The sequence below is a fragment of the Megascapheus bottae genome, chromosome X (assembly GCF_031878675.1).
Source record: "Megascapheus bottae isolate mThoBot1 chromosome X, mThoBot2.hap1, whole genome shotgun sequence".
NCBI classification, from domain to species: Eukaryota; Metazoa; Chordata; class Mammalia; order Rodentia; family Geomyidae; genus Megascapheus; species Megascapheus bottae.
Window position 1 is genome coordinate 10,589,870 of NC_143547.1, and position 21,676 is coordinate 10,611,545.

Here is a 21,676-nt window from a genome sequence, read left to right on the forward strand (position 1 = left end):
CTCCTGGCCCCGAAATAAGTAAAAATTTAAGCAAAAGACAAAAAACTGCCCTACTACCCTTGCATCAGAACTCACAAAATATCACGTTCCTTATACTTATTAAAACTGAATCCCTGAAATCTGATCCACATTCAAAGTTGAGCTTTACATATATTCTATCATTTCAGTTTTTTTTTCAGTAGTGGGACTTGAACTCTGGCCTGGGCACTGTCCCAAGAACTCTTCAACTCAAGGCTATCGCTCTACCAGTTGAGCTACAGCACCACTTCCGGTTTTCTGCTGGTTAATTGGAGATAAGAGTCTCGAGGACTTCTGTGTCCTGGCTGGCTTTGAGATCCTCAGATCTCAGCCTTCTGAGTAGCAAAGATATAGGCATTAGCCACCAGCACCTGGCTATGCTCTTATCTCCCCAATACTGAAGTAGAAAGCTTCAGAACTGGAACTTGAACTCAAGACTTCACACTTTCTCAGTTGTTTCACTAGGAGCTGGTACTCTACTACTTGAGGCACATCTCTAGTTCTAATCTATGCTCTTAAATCACCATCAGTACAGGTTCTTAACTACATATGCCCATTTGTGAAACTGAAGATGTTTGAGGGCCAATTCCTTCTAGGACCTATTAACATTACGTTTGCGTTTGTAGCTTCCTGCACTTGTTCTTAAACTCGTCCATGTGTTTGTAAAGTGTGCCTTGATTTTATTACCGCCTCTCCATACTCAATGGTTTTGTACTATTAATGAGTAACTGGTTCCAACTGGATGCCTTGAGGGTGGGGCCCTGACCCCACCCTCAAGCTTCCTGATGAATCTCATTGTGACAGCATAATGTATGCACAAATATGACACTCAGAATGTTAAGCTGTCAAGGGTTGTCAGTAAACTGAGGGACAGATAGTGCTGGTGAGCTGGACAACCTGCTCACTTGCCCCAGTGGGCAGGGGCTTTACTAGAGCCCACATGTTGGGCAGTCCCTGCTAATAACTGGGGCATATCAGCTCAGTTTAGGGCAAAGAGATATAGGGACAAAACATTCTCGGCCAGCTTCCTTTCCAGGTCCAGGGCCTACAATTCCTCAAGACTAGTGGCTGCTCAACCACAGTCACCATGGATCACCGAAGCCGACCTCGGGTAGGGCTAAGCCGAATCCCTGGGAATCAGCTCAGAGCCCCCAGGACCCCAGTCCCCTTACATGTGGACCAAGAGGCCGGAGAAGGGGAAGAGTTGGAGAGAGAGCCACCTGTTTCTCGCCAACACACATTAACCTATGAACCTCCAGAAAATGAAGAGTTGCAGGAAACTGTTACAGGTAAGAACATATTCTTCCTGGTTGAGCTTTACGTTCTCCTGAGGCTAAGATTCGGGAGGCAGGAAAAAAGCATATAATGGGCAGAAATAGGGTGAGGCATGAATTTTGAAAGGGCAGATTTTTACATCTGTGCCATGGTGGTATCACAAGGGGCCAAGATATGTGAAAGCAATCTGAAACTAAATCAGACTGCTCGGAATATTGTTACTTACCAAACTGAAGAGCTTATATTATTATCGGTACCAGCTTCTTTGGAAAACAAAGGCCAATTATACAATTTCAATCCCAGGGAGATGTCAATCTATAATAAAGTAAAGAAACTGTTAGGATGGCTCTGTGGGAATCAGAAAGATAAAAAATCCACAAAAGAAGGGATCTTGAGCATAAAGACTACTGAATATTCCCACTTTTCTAGTGTGCAGTGTGTATTTTCCCTGAGCAATTCCCACCCAACAAGGTAATTGTCAAAAGTCAAAAAACAGCAAGATACGGCTGCGTTGCAAGGACACATGCTTGTACTCTAGCTACTCAGAAGGGAAAGATCTAAAGATCATGGCTTGAAGCCAACCCAATCAGGAAAATCTGTGATACTCTAATCTCCCAATTAGTCAGCAAAAAGCTGGAAATGGAGCTGTGGCTCAAGTGGTAGAGTACTTACATTAAGCAAAAAAGCTGAGAGACAGCAACCAGACTGAATTCAAGCTCTAGCTCACACAAAAACCACTGAAATATATAATATAAAAATAAATTTAGTGGCTGGGAGTTTGGCCTAGTGGTAGAGTGCTTGCCTAGCATGCAGGAAGACCTGGGTTCAATTCCTCGGTCCCACATACATAGGAAAAGCCAGAAGTGGTGCTGAGGCTCAAGTGGTAGAGCTCTGGCCTTGAGAAAGTCCAAGGACAGTGCTCAGGCCCTGAGTTCAAGCCCAGGACTGGCAATAAATAAATAAATTAATTAATTGATTAATTAATTTAAAAAAGAGACAGCTTGGGGGCAGGTGGCCCACACCTGTAATTCTAGCTTTTCCAGAGGCTCAGATCTGAGTATCACAGTTTGGGACCAGTTTAGGCAAGAAAAGTTCAGGAGATTCTTAGCTCCAATTAAGCACCAGAAAACTGGGAAGCAACATTGTGCCTCAAGTGATACATCACCCAGAAGCTGAGAGACAACGTCCAGGCATGGCAGAAAAATGAAAAAAAAGATTGTTTAAAAGTGGAGCTGTGGCTAAAGTGGCAATGACAACCTTGGGAAAAGCTAATGGAAGCCAGGTTCCGTGGCTGCCGCCTGTCATCCTAACTACTCAGGAGGTTGAGATATGAGGGTCTCCGTACAAAGTCAGCCAGGCAAGCAAAGAACGTGAGAGTCTTATCTCTAATTTCTAGAAAACGGGAAATGGGGCTTGGCTCAAGGGGTCGGGTGGTATTCTTGAGCTGAAGATCTCAGAAACAACGCCCAGGCCCAGAGTTCAAGTCTCATGACCCAGAAAAAAAAAAAAAAACTGAGTCCGGAGCCAAACTGCTTGTTTGGCTCTAGACACTGCTAAAAAAAAATGCCTATTCGAGTCTAAAAGGTATTTGGAGCCTGAGGCTTCGCCTCCAAATTGGGGTAGAATGTTGATCAACTGGGAGTTCGGAGGAGAACAAGCAAGTCTGCCTCACACAGTCCTAAAGGTCGAATGACACTGAGAAAGAGAAAAGAGATGTAACAATGGGTGGGCCTGACAGTTCTGAGTGCCCAAATTAATCACAAGTTCTCTGGGCAATGATTGGTCTACATCAGTGTTGAGGGCGGGGAGAGTGAGAGGAACCGGAAGTGGGGGGAGAGGGGGAAGGGGAGGAGGGCAGATGTGGGGGGAGACTAGTGAAGTCATAAAGGGTTGTGTGTATGCCCAGGCGCAATAGCCAGCAAGAGGGTGGGGCAATTGCAGCTGGGTGGAGCACGCAACCGAGCATCCTGGGTGGGCGGGACAAGCTTGTCATTGGGCCACTCACAGACTGGAGGGGTTGGGGCTGGGTGTTTAAGTTATTTTCAAAAGTAGAACAACTCTGTACTAGCATACGATCTTTTCTTGAAACAAATATCCAGAGAGACAGAGAAAGAGGTATTCTTTGAGAAAAGATTCAAGCCACTCAAAACTGTGTTGGGGGGAACTGTGTTCGGCAGGTCACCTGTGTCTCACACCTGTTATCCTAGCTAGAGATCGGAGCATAGCGGTTCAAAGTCAGCCAGGCATAAGAGTCCATGAGACTCTCCAATTAACCTTTAGAAAACTGGAAGTGGCACTGTGGCTCAAGGGGTAGGGCGGTAGCCTTGAGCTGAAGATCTCAGGAACAGCGCCCAGGCCCAGAGTTCGAGCCCCGGGACCTACAAGAAAACAAAACAAAACAAAAACCCTGTGTCATCTGGAGACAGATTTCTTTTTTTTTTTCTTTTTTTCTTTTTTTGCATCATGGGGCAGGATCTTGGCCTGGGCGTTGTCCCTGAGCTCTTCAGCTCAAGGCTACTGCCCAACTCTTGAGCTAAGCCCCACTTCCCATTTTCTAGAGATTAAATGGAGATAAGAGTCTCAGGTCCTTTTGTGCCCCCGCTGGTTTTGAACCTTGATCCTGGCTAAATAAATAAAAGAAGTAAGAGAGGGGCTGGATACATTCATTTACTCATTCCAATTGTATCACACGTGCGCAATTAAGGTTTGCCAGTTTGAAGTGTGTGTGTGTGTGTGTGTGTGTGTGTGTGTGTGTGTGTGTGTGTACACACCAGTACCAGGGCTTGAACTCATGGCCTGTGTACTGTCCGAAACTTCGCTAGGTTTCTCTTCTTGGGAAAGTGGTGCCACAGCTCCACTTATGGCTTTTTGATGGTTAATTGGAGATAAGCATCCTATAGACTTTCTGGTCTACATTGGTTTCACAGAGACCCTCAGAATACTGAATAGATAGAAGTGCAGCAATGAGGCAGCAGCTATGAGTAACATTTTAAAAGTGTATTAGAATTATAAAACTCAAGCTATTCCTAAGCATGTAGAAGTGTTTCTGCTTTAAAAAGATTTTTTTTTTAATCATGGGAATTGAACCCAAGGCCTGGGCTCTGTCTCTGAGTATCTCAAGGCTAGTGCTGTCCCAAGTTGAGCCACAATGCCACTTCTGGTTTTCTGCAAGTTAATTGGAGATAAAAGAGTCTCAGGGACTTTCCTGCTCAGGCTGGCTTCAAACCTAGATCCTCATATTTCAGGTTCCAGAATAGGTAGAATTATAGGAGTGACGAACGAGTGCCTGGCGTGTTTCCACTCCTGAAGAGATAGTATGCAATAGTGAGACTTTGTGGAAGAAATGGGCGTGGACTACAACAAAGCCATAGCGGGAGCTCTTTGAGCCCAATCGGAAGCCACGCCCAGAAGCAGCTGGGTTAAAGACAACGCTCTGCCCAGGCCCAGCTCTAAGGCGCAGGCGCAAAAGCCCTCGGGGGGGGGGGGGGGGGGAGGCGGCAGCACCCACGTGGCAGGGGGCGGGGCAGAGTGGGCGGGGTGAGGCGGAGCCTGCCTCTTGAGGCCGCGCCCTTGTTCTCGCGGGCGTCGTGCACGCGGTCATTGCTTCCCAGCAGCGGGAGAAACCTTGCTCGTGCCTTGGGCCGCTTTTTTGTGCTCGCGTGGTCATGGAGGCGTCACCGGCTATCTTCGCTGTCACAACTTCTGTCCCTCTGTGGAGCCGCAAATCACTGCTGCTTTTGCTGATCTTCTTGCTGCCTACCAGAACTCTGCAGAGCTTGGATATTGAGGAGAGGCCCCGAACCCGCGAAGATAAGTGCCACTTTTACGCGGGTGGACAAGTATACCCAGGAGAGGCATCCCGAGTCTCAGACCACTCTCTGCACCTAAGCAAAGCCAAGAGTAGGTGATGCCCTGCCAGGGGTGGGATGGGGTGTGTGTGTGTGAAGAACCCTGAGACTTAAATACTACGCTTTCGGATGCTACCGAGGCGGGGGAGGGGTAGGAGAGCGGACACTGGAGTTGGGCGGAACCCCCCTGGCTGCCTCCAGGCCACGGATCAGCCTGGTTTTCTTCTAGGGGGAGAGAGGGACGATGGTTCTAGTTGTAAAGGGCTGGATTCCAGTGATTAGATTTTTGGAAGGGGTAGTGGTTACCCCAAAAGCCGCAGATGAGGGAAAGTGGGTGTCTCAAGTCTCGTTGCAGGCATTGAGGATGTTGAGCAAACACTTCCTTGAAGTAATCGTCGAGTGCCTGTGGCACTATGGTTTTGTTACTTGTAGTTTTTCAGGGAAGAAAGTACATTGCTACCTTGAATAATGATTCACAGAAAGTTTGATTAAACAAAAAAGTGGCTAACCAAAGTGTTTTTTTGGGGGGAGCCGTGGTTTATAAAAGTTTCATTCTGTATTGTAGCATCTTAAAAGATCTATCTTCCCTGAAAAGTTGTATATGTAATGGATATTCTTTGTGCTTCACAGAAATCTATACTTTGGCGGGAAACAGGAAAAACGAGGTGGAAATGAACACTTTGGGTCTATGGTAAATAGTGACAAAGTTGTCTCCTGCCAATTTGGCTTTTGATTATTTGCGTTCCTGTTCAGGGTGCAAAATTCCTGTCCAGTCTACACAGTTAATAGCCACTTTCAGGAATGACACGTCAGAGGAGGTAGATACTGAGAAAGTTATAACCAGCTGCATCTGGTTAAAATTAGTGGAAAAACAGTGACCAGAGGTTACAGATAAAGCCTGTCCCTTACCTTCTATCCCTAGGGATCATGTGACATTCTGTGGGTGTGTATTTGACTTCTGTGAGTGTTAGAGCACACACTGTGCCAGTATTCAATGCAAAAGGTACTGCTTCACAGTTAGGAATCCCCAGAGATAAATGGGATGTTGTTATGACTTATGATGGGGTGGGAGTGATGCATGAGAAAAATTATTTTGCATTCTTAAACATTTGTCCTCCTTTCATACTAAAAATTACTTCAGGTTTTTTGTTTTTTATTTTTTGGTACTGGTACAGGGGCTTGAATTCAGGGCCTTGCGCTCTCCATCTGCTTTTTTTTGTCAGTCCTGGGGCTTGAACTCAGGGCCTGGACAGTGTCCTTGGGGTTTCTCAAGGCTAGTGCCACTTGAGCCACAGCACCACTTCCGGCTTTTTCCAAGACTTCGTGCATTCTAGGCAAGCAATACCACTAGGCCACACTCCCAGCCCCTCCAACTGTTAGATTTATCTAGAGATACACAAATTTTTATTTATCAAGTGGGATATTATGAAGCCATTAAAACATGTTTCTGCATTGATCAAGATGCATTGTTCTTATAACCTGACATGGAATTGTAACCTCTTTGTACAAGTACTTAAGTGTTAAAAAGGGTAAAATGTGCCATGCCAGGTGAAGTGGCTCATGCCTGTAAACCTAGCTACTCAGGAGGCTGAGATCTGAGGATCACAGTTCAAAGCCAACCTGGACTTTAAAAAGTCTGTGAGACTCTTATCTCTAATTAATCACCTGAAGCTGGAAGTGGCTCAAGTGGAAGGGCAGTAGCCTTGAGCTGAAGAGCTCAGGGACAGTGCCCAGTCCCAGCGTTCAAATCCCACAACCAACAACAAAAAAGAGTAAAACGTTAAAAATGTATCTATATTCTTTTGCAAGTCCTGGGGCTTGAACTCAGGACCTGAGCACTATCCTTGGGCTTCCTCAAGGCTTGCACTCTACCACTTGAGCCACAGTACCACTTCTGAGTTTTATATGTCAGTGTTACTGAGGAATCGAACCCTGGTCTTCGTGCATGCTAGGCAAGCACTCTACCATTAGGCCAAACTCCCGGCATAAAAATATTTTAAAAACATGTTTTTTAAACATTGTATTAACATAAAAAACTGGTCCTCGGTACCACATACATAGAAAAAAGCCAGAAGTGGTGCTGAGGCTCAAGTGGTAGAGCTCTAGCCTTGAGAAAGTCCAAGGACAGTGCTCAGGCTCTGAGCTCAAGCCCAGGACTGGCAAAAATAAAAAAAAAATCTGGTCCTAATTTACCTCTTCCTTAAATAGGTGGGGGTGCAACATGATCCAAATTTATAAAAAGGGGAAAACAAAGTCTGTTAGGTAATACATTAAATGTTGACAGTCATTAACGGAGGTTATGCAGTGAAATGTCCATGTCTGCATTTGCCAGAATATGTTAATCATAAAATTTTTATTCAGGACATTTTGTTTTTTAATAGATATATGTAGCTGCTTTGGGAACTCAGGAGAACTCTATAGGTCTTAGCAAAGTAACTTTAGTTCTTAAATCAAAAAGCATTATTTCCAAAATCAGTTTTCAGGACAAAATTTATTTTTCCCACATGCTTTGCCTTATATGCTAAAATCCTTTTTGTATGTTATAACAGGTCATTAGAATTAGTAAACCTCTCACCTAAGTAATGTTTTAAGTTATGTATATGAGTAATATAAACATGGGCCAGGAGTTTGGCTTAGTGGTAAAGTGCTTGCCTAGCATGCACAAAGACCAGGATTTGATTGCTTGGTACCACGTACATATAAAAGTTGGAAGTAGTATTGTGGCTCAAGTGGTAGAGTGCTAGCCTTGAAAAAGCCCAAGGACAGTGTTCAGGCCCCAAGTTCAGTCCCAAGAACAGCAAAAATATGAGATAGATAGATAGATAGATAGATAGATAGATAGATAGATAGATAGATAGATACCTCCTTGCCTGTCTACTTTTCCCTCCTTACCTTTTCCTAATCAGATCAGGATTATTTATATGAGGTATGCTTCTAGGTAAGTAATCATATGTTATGGTATTAACTTCACAGAGAAACTTATTATCAGTTTGTTTCTTTGTAAAGCAACTGTACTCGCTGTTAATAGCATTAGCTATCCTTTCTAGGACCTTAGTCAAACTTGGAAGCAGATGCTGAATTCAGTGTATGTATGTAATGCTTCTGAAAGTGTATAGTGCCATCTAAATGTATCAACAGCATGAAGGAACATTGTGCTGGCTAGAGTTACTTTATGCCTTTACAGGAGAGCAGCACTATTTAGTTCCCATCAGGTCACTTAAAACCTATTCAAGGGAGTCTCCTTTCACAGGCCTTCTAGAAAAAAAATGTACCATAGCTGGGCATCAGCGGCTCATGCCTATAATCCTGGGCAGGAAAGTCCATGAGATTCCTATCTCCAATTAACTGCAAAAAAACTCACTTGTGGTGCTGTATCTCAAATTGTAGAATGCTAGCCTTGAGTGAAAGGAGCTTAGAGATAGTTTCCAGGCCCAGAGTTCAAGGCACAGGATGAGAGAGGGGGGGGAGGAGAGAGAGAAGGAGGAGAGAGAGGGAGGGGAGAGGTGTACCATAATTTGGTACTGTTCCCTTCTTTCCTAAACTATTTGTGCATCTCCTCCAATGTAGTTTAATTCTCCCTGTGTATGTGAGAAGCTGGAAAGTGTTCGTACGTTTGGAGGACTGCCTGTAGAGAGATGAACATCTAATTATTTGAAATGTAGGGAATTGATAGAGGAGCTAGAGTAAAGTGTCCAATAGAGTTTAGTAAAAGGATAAAATACTTTGGGGGTTGCAGGGCACCAGTGGCTTATGCCAGTAATCCTAGCTACTGAGATCTGAGGATTGCGGTTCAAAGCCAGAGTGAAGAGGGGCAGAAGAGTCCCCTGTGAGACTCTTATCTCCAATTAACCATTCTAAAACCACAAGTGGCGCTGTGGCTTATACTGGCAGAGCTCTAGCCTTGAGTAAATAGAACTCAGGGACAGTACCTAGTTGCTGAGTTCAAGCCCCATGATTGACAAAAAAATTCACCCAAATGCAGAGGGTTTCAGAGCCTGGAACAACAAAAAAAGTCTTCCTGTTGTATTATGTGATTAATATATGTTACCAATTATAGTGATAATAAAATTTGTATTTAAAAACTCTTTATTGGAGGGAAAAACTGGGACAGAAGGAAGGGGTGACCCTGTCCAAAAAGAATTACACTCTTTATACCTGATGTATGTAACTAACCCTTCTGTATGTCACCTTCAGAACAATTTTTTAAAATTTAGAAAGTATTAAAAACAATCTATCTCTGCTTTTTTTGCCAGTCTTGGGCTTGAGCTCAGGGCCTGAGCACTGTCCTTGGACTTTCTCAAGGCTAGAGCTCCACTACTTGAGCCTCAGCACCACTTCCTGCTTTTTTCTATGTATGTGGTACCGAGGAATTGAACCTGTGTCTTCGTGCATGCTAGGCAAGCACTCTGCCACTAGGCCAAACTCCCAGTCCTATCTCTGCTTTTTTTTTTAAAAAAGCTCTTTACACTAATCTCCAACTGAAATGTCGCATTTCCTCCTCTGACAGCCATACACATACTTGCCTATACTCCTTGCCAGTGGAATCATACATTGGTGCTGTGTCAAGGCTATTTGCAGTTACTCTGAAAGGTTGTTTGCACTCATTGCCGTCTTCGATAGCTACAAGATCACTGCCAAGTCTTGCAGCTTTAAAGTATTACTAAAAGGGCACATTGTACTCTCCAAACAGGTTTGGGTTTTTTTTTTTAGAAATTTTGGGAGTGTTTTTCATTATAGTTTATTTTTCTTCATAATTCCATGTAGTTTATGCATTCAATAACACTGTTTTAAGAGATCTATAAGTTTCACCAGATTGCCAGAGAGACCCAAAGGTTTAGAAACCCTCACTTTTAGTGATACATCTGAAGGTATCCTTGTCATCCCACCAGCTTTCTCAGGATTACAAACATCATGTCATTTTCTTCCTTAGTTTCCAAGCCAGCACCTTATTGGGAAGGAACAGCTGTGATAGATGGAGAATTCAAGGAGCTGAAATTGACTGATTATCGTGGGAAATATTTGGTGTTCTTCTTCTACCCACTCGATTTGTAAGTAGTACATGTAAATAGCAACCTGTAAAACCTCAGCATTTATCACTCATTATTTAAGAACATCAAATGACAGGGGGAAAATGGGCATTACTGAAGTTTGAAGTCATCTTCACACTTGCAAGGCAGGTGTTCTTCCTGCTAAGCCACGCCTCCAGTCCTGATCTGATCCTTGCTGGTTACTTTTGAGATATAGTCTTGCTTTCTGCATATGCATGTAGGTGTAATCCATATATGTTAGACTTCCTCGTAGCTAGAACAGCAGGAGCATACTACCATGTCCAGTTCGTAATTGAGATGGGGTCTCAAAAATGGGTTTATTCAGACTGACTTCAAACCATGATCAGTTTTCCAAATAGTTGGGATTACTGGCATGAGCCACTGGCATATAGTGAATTGGTAACAAGTTTTTTTTTTATTTAGCCTACTGGTTTTCAAAAAGGCTAGGTAAGATAAGGAATTCAAAGAATAGCTTCTACCATATGTCTCAAAGTCATTACCCAGTGACCTCAATACTTTATACTTCTATCTACATGATGGCATTACAATAGAGAGAAGCTACAACTTATACATTGCATTAAAATTGCTAAGACACAATAATGGGATAGTATTTTAGAAGCCAGTGAATAGCAAGGCCCAATACTTAATTCTGTTTAATGTAATTTTGTATTTTTTTAAATGTTGCTTTCTTCATATTTGAATGTTTTCCTGAAAATATAATATCTGTTAGCATGGTTATTCTGGGTTTTTTTTCTTTAACACTAACAATAACCATGTTTGTATATGATTAGAAAGTTGACAATAAATTGTTAGCTCTGTTTAGATCAATGACTTTATTTTAGAAATTCTTTTTTAAATACACCTCACTCATGATAGTGAAAAGGAAGTTACTACAATCTTAAACTGTTTTGAGCTTTTGGGCACAAAAATGCAAGATACTTCTGTCTCTGCTACTGTGCATTTTTTCAATTAGAACTAATCAAGACCTATGTAGATGAGCCGGGCACTGGTGGCTCGGACCTATATTCCTAGCTAATCGGGAGCCTGAGATCTTAGGATCTCAGGGTAAAAGCCAACCAGGCAGGGCCTGGAGTTTGGCCTAGTGGTATAGTGCTTGCCAAAATGCACATTGATACATCTAGCTTATAGAGTTGGTATAGCTTAGAGAGTTGGTATAGCAGTATAAAAATATAAATAAAATAGCTTACTCCTGTAATCCTGGCTACTCAGGAAGCTGAGTGCTGGTGTTGGGGTTCAAAGCCAGTCCAGGCAGGAAATTCTATGAGACTCATCTCCAGTTAACCACCAGAAAACCAAAAGTGGTGTTGTGGCTCAAACTGTTAGAGCCCTAGCCTTGAGCAACAAACGAGCTCAGGGAGAGTGCCTAAGCCCTGAGTTCAAGCCCCATAACTGACACAAAAGAAAAAAATATATATATATAATTGGTATAAATGAGATATAATTTTGTTTTTGTCAGTCGTGATATTTGAACTCAGGGCTTAGGTGCTGTCCCTAAGAATTTTTGCTCAAAGCTAGTACTCTCCCACTTTGAGCCACAGCACCACTTCTGGTTAATTGGATAGAGTCTTATGGACATTTCTGCCTGGGCTGGCTTTCAACCACAATCCTCAGATCTACTCAGCCTCGTATGTAGAATTACAGATATAAGCCAATAGCACCCAGCTTATAATTTTGTTTGTAAGCTTTAATATAGTAAAGCTGTTTGTAAAATGAACTCATTTTTAACTATAGGTATATGCTTATTATGAGAATACTGACTTTTCTTTTAACTTTCAGCACATTTGTGTGTCCAACTGAAATTAATGCTTTTGGTGATCGAATTGAAGAATTTAGATCCATAAATACTGAAGTGGTGGCATGCTCCGTCGATTCACAGTTTACCCATCTTGCCTGGTCAGTATTTTACATATAAATTTATAGGAAAAAAAGAATGGCTTTATCTTAAAATTATGAGCCAGATATCTCTTAACATGTCAACATTATTGAGATCAACTGAGTAACCTTAACCTGGAAGAAAAAGTCTTCAAAATGCACCATTTTTCTGTTACACAGCTGTCTGGTATGTTTAGGAGAAAATGATAACTTTTATGATTTTCAAAAAGCGAAAGATGTACGGTATGGCTCAAGTGGTAGAACATTAGTCATGAGCAAGATAGCTAAGCCATAGCACAGGACCTTAATTCAAGCCCCAGTACTGGCATACACTCAACAGAAAAAGAGCAATTAGTTGTCACTTTAACAACACAGAAACTAAAATTCGAGAAGCAATTTTTTATCTTTAATTTTCAAAAATGTATTCCTCATGTGAGATACCAGTGATTCATGCCAATAATCCTAGCCACATAGGAGGCTAAGATCTTAGGACCACAGTTGGAAAACAGCCTTTACAGAAAAATCGGAGAAACTAAGCAGCAAAAACATGAAAGTAGAGGCATGGTTCATGTGATAGTCCACCAGCCTTGAGTGAGAAAGCTAAGCAAGAGCATAAGGCCTTGAGTTCAAGCACCTACCACCACAGAAATAAGTTTTCGTCCTGAAAACTTATTCTAATTACTTGTAATGAATAAAAGATTAAACAGTCAGCCTACACAATTTGGGTTGCTTTTTGGAGATAAGCTCTCAGCTGGCTAAGTTTCCTACCAACTAGCCAATTCTACTTAGATGTTAAAACTGGGGCTTGAGATGTGTGGAACAGTATTTCTCTGCTCGCTGCTCTGGCAGTTCCTCCTATGGAGAACCAGTCCACAATCTGTGGTTTCGAGTTATAGAAAGCTTAATTCTGAGGACTGATGTATCTGAGTTTATAACTTCCTTCACTGTTTCATATGGACTTTCTGGGTTTTTTTGTCTCCTAAAACAGTAAAAGGCCCTCCATTTGTATTCTGCCTATCTCCCAAGGCTTTGTTTTGTTATCAGTGTGTGTCTGTGTGCTGGTACTGAGACTTGAACTCTGGGCCTTATGTTCTTGCTCAGCTTATTTGCTCACAGCTGGAGCTCTACTACTTGAGCCACTTTTGCCAGAGATTAAATCTCATAGACTTTTCTACCCAAGCTAGATTTGAACTATGATCTTCCAGGTCTCAGACTCCATAGTAAGTAGGATTACAGGCATGAGCCACCAGGGTACAGCTTTTGTAATCAGTTTTAAGATTGTTTGTAGTAGTGTGCATTCTTTTTTTCATATATTTTTTATTGTAATTAATAGAAGGGATACATTATATTCACCAGATAGAAGGTGCATTAATTCACATACATTGATACCCTTTCTCATGTCTTGGTCCCCATTTCCCTCCCCCCCACCCCATCCCTCATCTTATTTTCCCCCTAGTGTGCATTCTTTGATCTATCAATTCCACTTGTAGAAATTAACCAGACAAATATATGAAAATGACAATAAAAGGATATTTCCAGCTGTGTTTCTAAAAGAAAAAGTACAGTTTAACAACTACCATAAGAGACCAGTAAAATATAGTATGTCTGTACTCTAAAAATATGTTTTATGTATCAGATTTAGTACTTAAATATTAAGAATGCACTGAGAACTGAGGAAAGACATGAAAATAGCATATCAATTATTTTTGTTTCAGAAAAATGTATGTTCATATATGCATATAGGCATTTGTCAGGGAATGAATGGTAACTACTTTAATATGTGCAATTTGCTTAGTTCTGAAAAGTGCTCTGTTTGTTACAGGATTAATACCCCTCGTAAACAAGGAGGACTGGGGTCAATAAAGATCCCACTTCTTTCAGACCTGACCCATCAGATCTCAAAGGACTATGGTGTTTATCTGGAGGAAGCAGGTCATACTCTTAGGTACCTTTCAATGATATTCATTTTGAAAAATCTAAGTACATTTACAGTCCTCTTAGAAGTAGGTATTATTTATTTATTATTTATTTATTCATTTATTTATTATTATTTATTTATTTATGGGACTTGAACTCTGGGCCTGGGCGCTGTCCCAGGGTTCTTCAGCTCAAGGCTACCACTCTACCCTTTGAGCCACAGCACCACTTCGGGTTTTCTGGAGATAAGTGTCTCATGGATTTTAGTGCTCGGAAACTGATTGTAGTGCCTGCGCTGGCTTTGAACTGCAATCCTCAGATCTCAACTTCCTGAGTAGCTAGGTTTACAGGCATGAGGCACTGTGCCCTGCTTGGATTTTTTTTCCCAGTCTGGGGTTTGATGACTCAGCCACCATGCCTGGCTAGAAGTAGCTATTATTTATGAGCTAGAAAATACAAGGTTTAGTCAAGAAATACTACATTGGCTCTAGTTTCCGAAATGTAGGTATTCTTTAATAATTCATGAGTGCCAACACTGTTAGAGCAAGAAGGTTTAGGTCAATCCAGTCTTTTACAGATAAAAGAGACTGAGAATTCTGTGAACTTAGACAAAGTTATACGATTAATGGCAGAGTCCCAAATTGTTAATCTTTTTTTCATCCCAGAAAGACTCCACTAATTGTTTTTCTAAATGCAAATACAATATTTAACAAACCTGTGTCTTTGGAGTGGATAAATTAAGGTAATGTCTTACTGCTAGTTGAATTCAGTTACTGCTAGTTGAATTCTTTTTAAAAAAAAGGCAATTTTGGTATAAAACGGTTGTGGAACAATAATCATGGAATGTTATCTACTAGTGTGGGAGCTATTTTATTTGAATTAGTATTTTCTTCTTTATTTTCAAAGTACTGTATACAGGAAGTAGAGCTATGGCTCAAATGGTAGAATGCCATCCTTGAGGGAAAAAGCTGAGGAACAGTACCCAGGCTCTGAGTTCAAGCCCCAGTCCTAGCACAAAAATAAAATAGTCTCTACAAATTAATTTTGAAGTCACATTATGTTAAGCAGCTATAAATAATACAATAGATTTCATAACAGCAGATTTTTCAGAGCTATCCTTTTAACAGTGATAGTCCCAAATTATATAATAGTTGAAGGGAAGAGTGAATATGTGTGCCTGTGTGTGTACCAGCAGAATTGGTGTCTAAAGGTAGGTATTGTTTGTTTTGCATTACATCCTTCTGTGTAGATGGCAGGTAGATTCACATTAACCAGTACTCAGGTTAACTGCCACTATTCTTGTGTTTCACAGAGGTCTCTTTATTATTGATGACAAAGGGATCCTAAGACAAATTACTCTGAATGATCTTCCTGTGGGGAGATCAGTGGATGAGACACTGCGCTTGGTTCAAGCATTTCAATATACCGACAAGCATGGAGAAGGTACCTTACTCATTAAAAACTTTTGGTTTTGTCCATGTGAGAACACGAGTTTAGTTTCTTAACCTAACAATAATTTGTACAGTTCCAAAGTTGAATTTGTTAGGTCCTTTTAAGAAACCAAATTACGTTTTACAGGGTTGAGTGGGTTTTTGGGCCAGTCTGACTGAGACTTGACCTCAGAACCTGGGCACTGTCCCTGCGCTTCTTTTGCTCAAGGATAGCACTCTACTAATTGAGCCACATTGCCATATCTAGCTTTTTACTGAGGAATCGAACCCAGGGGCTCATACATGCAACGCAAGTACTCTACCACTAAGCCACATTCCCAGCCCTACAGGCTTTGTTTTGGTGGGTTTTTGTTACTGTTTGTTTTGTTTGGTGATGTTCCTGAGTTTTTTTGTTTTGTTTCTTTTTTTTTGTTTTGCAGTCCCTCTTCCAGTTTTTGTGTGGTTAATTGGAGATGATAAGAGGATCACACTTTCCTTTTCTGGCTAGCTTAGAACCATGATCCTAAGACCTCAGCCTCTTGAGTAGCTAGGATTGCAGGTGTGAGCCATGAGCTTCCACCTTATGTACAGGGTTTAAACAAAAAATTGCTAACATATTCTGCTTATTTATAAGATGCAAAAATGTTCATTATTTGCAATGTTTTCAATAAACTCAAGAAAATCTTCTCTTGGTACTATTTTCCACATTGTTTCTGCAAACTTAAAATGGGCCATATAATATTTTAGATAATCCAGTACTGCACTGATAACCTTATCACTTCACCCATTCCAAGTTTTAGCAGTAGTGGAGCTAAAAATAGAACATGTTATGTGTTCCTTTAAAAATGTAATCCAGGCCAAGCTCTGGTGGCTCTTGCCTGTGATTCTAGCTACTCAGGAGGCTGAGATATAAGGATCACAGTTTGAAGCCAGCCTATCAGGAAAGTCTGAGATTCTTATCTTCAGTTAACCACCCAAAAATCAAAAGTGGAGCTGTGGCTCAAAGTTGGTAGAGTGCTAATTCTGAACAGAAGAACTCAGGGACAGCCAGCGCGCATACCTGAGTTCATGCTCCAACACCACCACCAAAAGTAATTTAGTCCTCAAATCAAGGAACTTTCTAAAGTTTTCTTGCTAACAACAAACGCTGGCATTAGTATGGAGCACTGTAGGATACAAAATAGGTAAGCTTAATACAAGTTTCTTTCTGCTCAGGCTCTTCTTTTTTTTCTTTTTCTTTTTTGGTGCGTTTTAGGGCTTGAACTCGGCCTAGGCTTTGTCCCTGAGCTCTTCAGCTCATGGCTACCGCCTTACCCCTGAGCCAAGCCCTACTTCCCATTTTCTAGAGGTTAATTGGAGATAAGAGTCTCAGGTCCTTTTGTGCCTTGGCTGGCTTTGAACTTTGATCCTCAGAGCTCAGCCTCCTGAGTAGCTAGGATTATAGGAAGAGCCACTGTGCCCAGCCATGCTCAGGCTTTTCTAAAAGTTCACCAGATCTCCAGACTTCCAACTTTCTTTTTTTTTTTTTTTTGGCCCCTTTCTCTTTCTGGCCCCGCTCGCTCCGGCCCCGCTCGCTCCGGCCCAGCTAGGCCCCCTTTCTAGCTCAGGCCCCGCTCGCTCCGGCCCCGCTCGCTCCGGCCACCACTCGGTTGGGCTCTGTTCACTTCAGCTCAGCTCGCTTCTTTCGCTCTCTGTCGCCGTCGCAGTCTTGTCTCTGCCACTTTTCCGGTTTGGTTGTGTCTCGTCTCTGCCACTTCCGGCTTGGTTGTGTATGTGGGATACCGAGGAATCGAACCCGGGTCTTTGTGCATGGTAGTCAAGCACTTTAACCGCTAGGCCAAACTCCCGGGCCCCAGACTTCCAACTTTCTTAGAGTAGAAGTAAGGGAAGGGGTGACATTATCCAAAAAGAAATATTTTTGTTAATATATTCTATTTTCACAGGGAAACAATACTAGGAGTTGCTAAAAACTAAAAACTGTTTTTAAACTGTCCTTTACCTATTTCGTTTCTTTTAGTGTGCCCTGCTGGCTGGAAACCTGGAAGTGAGACCGTAAGTCATCTTGATTTTCTGTTAAAGGAATGGCCCGGTCCAAAACATAGGCTAACCTTAGGATAGTCTTTCCTGTCCTTGTATAAATTGCCCTAATTCCATAAAGGAAGTAAACATTGCTGAGTAGAAATAATAGAATACAGATATTTTGAACATGAAATGTATCTAAAACTAGAGAAAGCAAACTGTAGGCTAAATATCTAGAGAAATGCACAGATTAAAGAAGTAAAAGCCAGGCAGGGAGCAATGGCTCACACCTGTAATCTTAGCTACTTAGGAAGCTGAGATCTGAGGATCAGGTCCAAAGCCAGCCCAGGCACTAAAGACTGAGAGACTCTTATCTCCAATTAACAACTAGAAAACCAGAAGTGGCGCTGTGGCTCAAAGGGTAGGGGATGGTAGCCTTGAGCTGAAGAGCTCAGGAACAGAACCCTGGTCCAGAGTTCAGGCTCCACGACTGACCCCCCCCAAAGCCAGTTTCATAATTTCTTCTGAGTCTAAAAGTCTGAGGACTTGGGAAATAAAATGTTATAATTTTTTCTTTTTTCCTTAATGCTAGGTTCTCTACCACTTTTAGCCACAGTTCCACGTTTGGTTTTTAGGTTGTTAATTGGAGATGGTTTTTAGGTTGTTAATTGGAGATAGTCTCAGACTTTTCTGCCAGAGCTGGCTTCAAATGGTGATCCTCAGATCTCAGCCTCTTCAGTAGCTAGGATTACAGATGTGATCCACTAGAACTCAACATGAAGGAGCACATGGGGTTTTGTTTGGTTTGGTTTCTGGTCATGGGGCTTGAAATCAGGGCTCCTGGACATTGTACCTGAGCTCCTTAGCTCCAAGCTAGTGCTCTACCACTTTGAGATACAGCTCCACTTCCAGTATAATGATGGTTAATTGGAGATAAAGAATTTCAGGGGCTTTCTTGACCTAGCTGGCTTGGAACTATGATTCTCAGATCTCAGCTTCCGGATTATAGGCATGAGCCACAGTGCCCAGCTCCGTGAAGGAGTACTGTTTTTTGGGGGGGCAAGTCCTGGGGTTTGACTTCAGGGCCTGAGCCCTGTGTCTGAGCCTCTTTATGTTCAAGGCTAGTACTCTACCACTTGAGCCACAGCACCACTTCCAGCTTTTTCTAAGTAGTTTATTAGAGATGAATCTCACAGACTTTCCTGGTCAGGTTGGCTTTAAACCACATCCTCCTGAGTAGCTAGGATTATAGGTATGAGCTACTGGTGTCCAGCAAAGAGTACTTTTAATTTCAGAGTATTTATTAAGTTTAGTGAAAGTAATACTTGTTTTTTTTAAACATTGGAAGCTTTAAAGTAAAACCTTGCTTCTTAGATACCCCAGAAATTCACCAAATAAATCCTCATTTGACACACTTCACCCTAGTCAGCTTATGGTGCCATTACCATCATTTAATCAGCAAATGATTGAAAAATACATTAACATCTGTAGCCTTGCTACCAATGTATTTGTTTAACTAGATCAAACCTGAAGATGCCATGAAAGCCTGGTGGCCAAGAGAAGAGCTGTAAGTAAATCTTGGATTGCTTGAGTACAGATGTTAATTTATTAAAAAATAAATTTTCTTCCCGTCAGGATAGCTGAGATTAGGGAAAAAGCTGAGTAGGGAAAAATGTAGTTTTTCCTCAGTATATAGGATGGAATTTGGTATACAAAAATCACCTTTTTAAGCCAAGAACACAAATCTAATGTCAACTAATATAAAATTACTCATGATGTACATTGGATTTAAAAATGAATAATGTTGTGTTTTTTTAACAGATAATCCCAGATCCAGCTGGAAAACTGAAGTATTTTGATAAACAAAACTGAAAAATACTTCATCAAGTTTTCATGCTTGAAAGTTCTCAATAAAGACAACACACTTGTGCCGTAGCAATTTCTTGAATATATAAATGCACATCATAATCCAAAGATGTTTAATACTCAAGGTGTATAGAGTAATGTCAATAAGCAGCTACTTAGGAGTTATTACCATTGGTGCCACACACACCGTCATCAAAGCAATGATAGAAGGCCTAAAATAGGTGGATATAGCTCAGGTACAAACCCAGGAGTGAAGTCCTTTGTGAGCTGTTAACTCTGCACAGTGGCTTACCCCTCCAAATCTCTGAGGGTAGCAATAAGAACAAGATACCACAGTCCCTTTCCACAGCACTTAGTAGAGATACTTAATGCCATAGCTCCCTATCACTCTTTGTTTCTTGAAATGGTGTCATGCTATATAGCCCATTTCAACTACTACCAAATTTATAAGTAGCAGGTTGATGTTTATTTTCTTTTTTGCCAGTCCTGGGGCTTGAACTGAGGGCCTGAGTGCTGTCTCATGATAGCAGTTGAGCCATAGCTCTACTTTTGGCTTTTTGTGTGTTTAGTGGGAGATAAGGGTCTCACAGAATTTCCTGCCTGGACTGGCTTTGATCCACTGGGACCCACAGATCTCAACCTCCTGAATACCTAAGATTAGGCATGATCGATCCACTGGCGCCTGACATGTTTAATTTTGTGTGTGCATGGACTGGGGCTAGAAAGCAGAGTCTCATGCTGTTGCTTAGCCTTGTGTGACTACATGGGTACTAGGGTTTGAACTCGGGTCTTTAAGGTTTTTCTTTTTATAAAGGTTGTTGCTCTTCCATTTGAGACACAGCTCCACTTTTGGCTTCTTTTTCTGGTTAAGGAGATTCATGGCCCCAGGCACTAATGGCTCATACCTGTAATACTAGCTACTCAGGAAGCTGAGATCTGAAGAGCAGGGTTCAGAGCCAGTCTAGGCAGGAAATTCAGTGAGAGCCTTATCTCCAATTTACCACCAGAAAATAAAAAAATGGAATTCTGGTTCAAAATGGTAGAGCTCTAGCCTTGAGCAATAGGTCTTGGGGACAGGGCCCAGCCAAACCCGAAATTCAAGCCCTAAGACTGACCAAAAAGTCTCCAAGATTTGTTTTGAGGCACAATACTCAGATCTAAACCTCTTCAGTAGCTGTGATTATAGGCATGACCTGCCAGTGCCTGACAGTATCCTTCTTTTATGGAGAAAAGATATTAATCCTCTACCCAACTCTCAGGTCTACATCGTTATAGACAAGCTGAGACCTCAAGTATGGATAGTTCAGCTAGCACTGCTTCTCAAATATACTGCCTGTCCAGAAAAAAGCATGCGAAAATAGATTACCCCTAAGTCTACTTAGACTTACTTGTCAGATCAAAATAATTTCATGACACATTAACTTCTTGTAGAAGCAATATGATTACTAAAGGATACTTAAATTTCCCCCAAATTTCATGGGAGGTGTTGGTGTTTTGTTTCATGCCCATCCTGGCACTTGAAAATTTAGACATGGTCCCTTGAGAGCATTTTTTTTTTGCTGAAAGCTAACACTATACCACTTGAGCCAAAACTCCGTTTCTATAATGGCTTTTTATAGTTAATTGGACATAAGAGTCATGAACTTTTCTGTGCAGGAAGCTTCAGAGTATGATCACTGGTGCCCAGCTATGTGGATTTTTTTTGTCAATTTTCTTTATTGTTCGGATAATGTATAGAGGGGTTACAGTTACATTTGTCAAGTGTAGGCGCATTATTTTGCATACATTGATACCGTTTCTCATGGTTGTTTTTTTTTATTTTTATTTTGTTCTATTTCTTTTTTTTGCCAGTCCTGGGCTTAAGCTCAGGGCCTGAGCACTGTCCTTGGACTTTCTCAAGGCTAGAGAGCTCTACCACTTGGGCCTCAGCACCACTTCTGGCTTTTTTCTATGTATGTGGTACCAAGGAATCGAACCTTGGTCCTTGTGCATGGTAGGCAAGCACTCTACCACTAGGCCAAACTCCCAGCCCCTCATGGTTGGTTTTTTAGTGTGTTTACTTTTTTTTTTGGCCAGTCCTGGGGCTTGAACTACAGGCCTAGAACTTTCTTTGAGCTTCCTCAAGGCTAGCACTCTGCCACTTGAGCCACAACACCACTTCTGGCTTTTTCTATGTATGTGGGATTTTGGACTAGTGGGAAGGTGCTTGTCTAGTATGAATTGAAACCCCCGATTCCGTTTCTCCATACCACATATATAGAAAAAGACGAAAGAGGTGCTGTGGCACAAGTGGCAGAGCGCTAGCCTTAAGAAAACCCAAGGACAGTGCTCAGGTTCTGAGTTCAAGCCCCAGGACTGGCAA

General features: G+C 41.7%; 1 protein-coding gene across 4 annotated transcripts; it reads left to right on the forward strand.

The window, feature by feature from the left end:
- Nucleotides 1–860: 860 nt before the first annotated feature.
- On the forward strand, nt 861–19,383 carry Prdx4 (peroxiredoxin 4). Of its 4 annotated transcripts, XM_090325972.1 has the most exons (8): nt 4,888–5,193; nt 10,072–10,189; nt 11,987–12,103; nt 13,905–14,027; nt 15,312–15,442; nt 17,447–17,481; nt 18,969–19,015; nt 19,270–19,383. In XM_090325972.1, the coding sequence occupies exons 1-8, from the start codon at nt 4,959–4,961 to the stop codon at nt 19,271–19,273; spliced, it is 810 nt and encodes a 269-aa protein (XP_090182098.1). In that variant the 5' UTR covers nt 4,888–4,958; the 3' UTR covers nt 19,274–19,383. The 4 variants fall into 4 exon arrangements, with proteins under 4 accessions (XP_090182100.1, XP_090182098.1, XP_090182099.1 ...); XM_090325974.1 differs by lacking the exons at nt 4,888–5,193; nt 18,969–19,015 and adding an exon at nt 861–1,307; XM_090325973.1 differs by lacking the exon at nt 19,270–19,383 and having other exon boundaries at nt 18,969–19,019.
- The last annotated feature ends 2,293 nt before the right edge of the window (nt 19,384–21,676 follow it).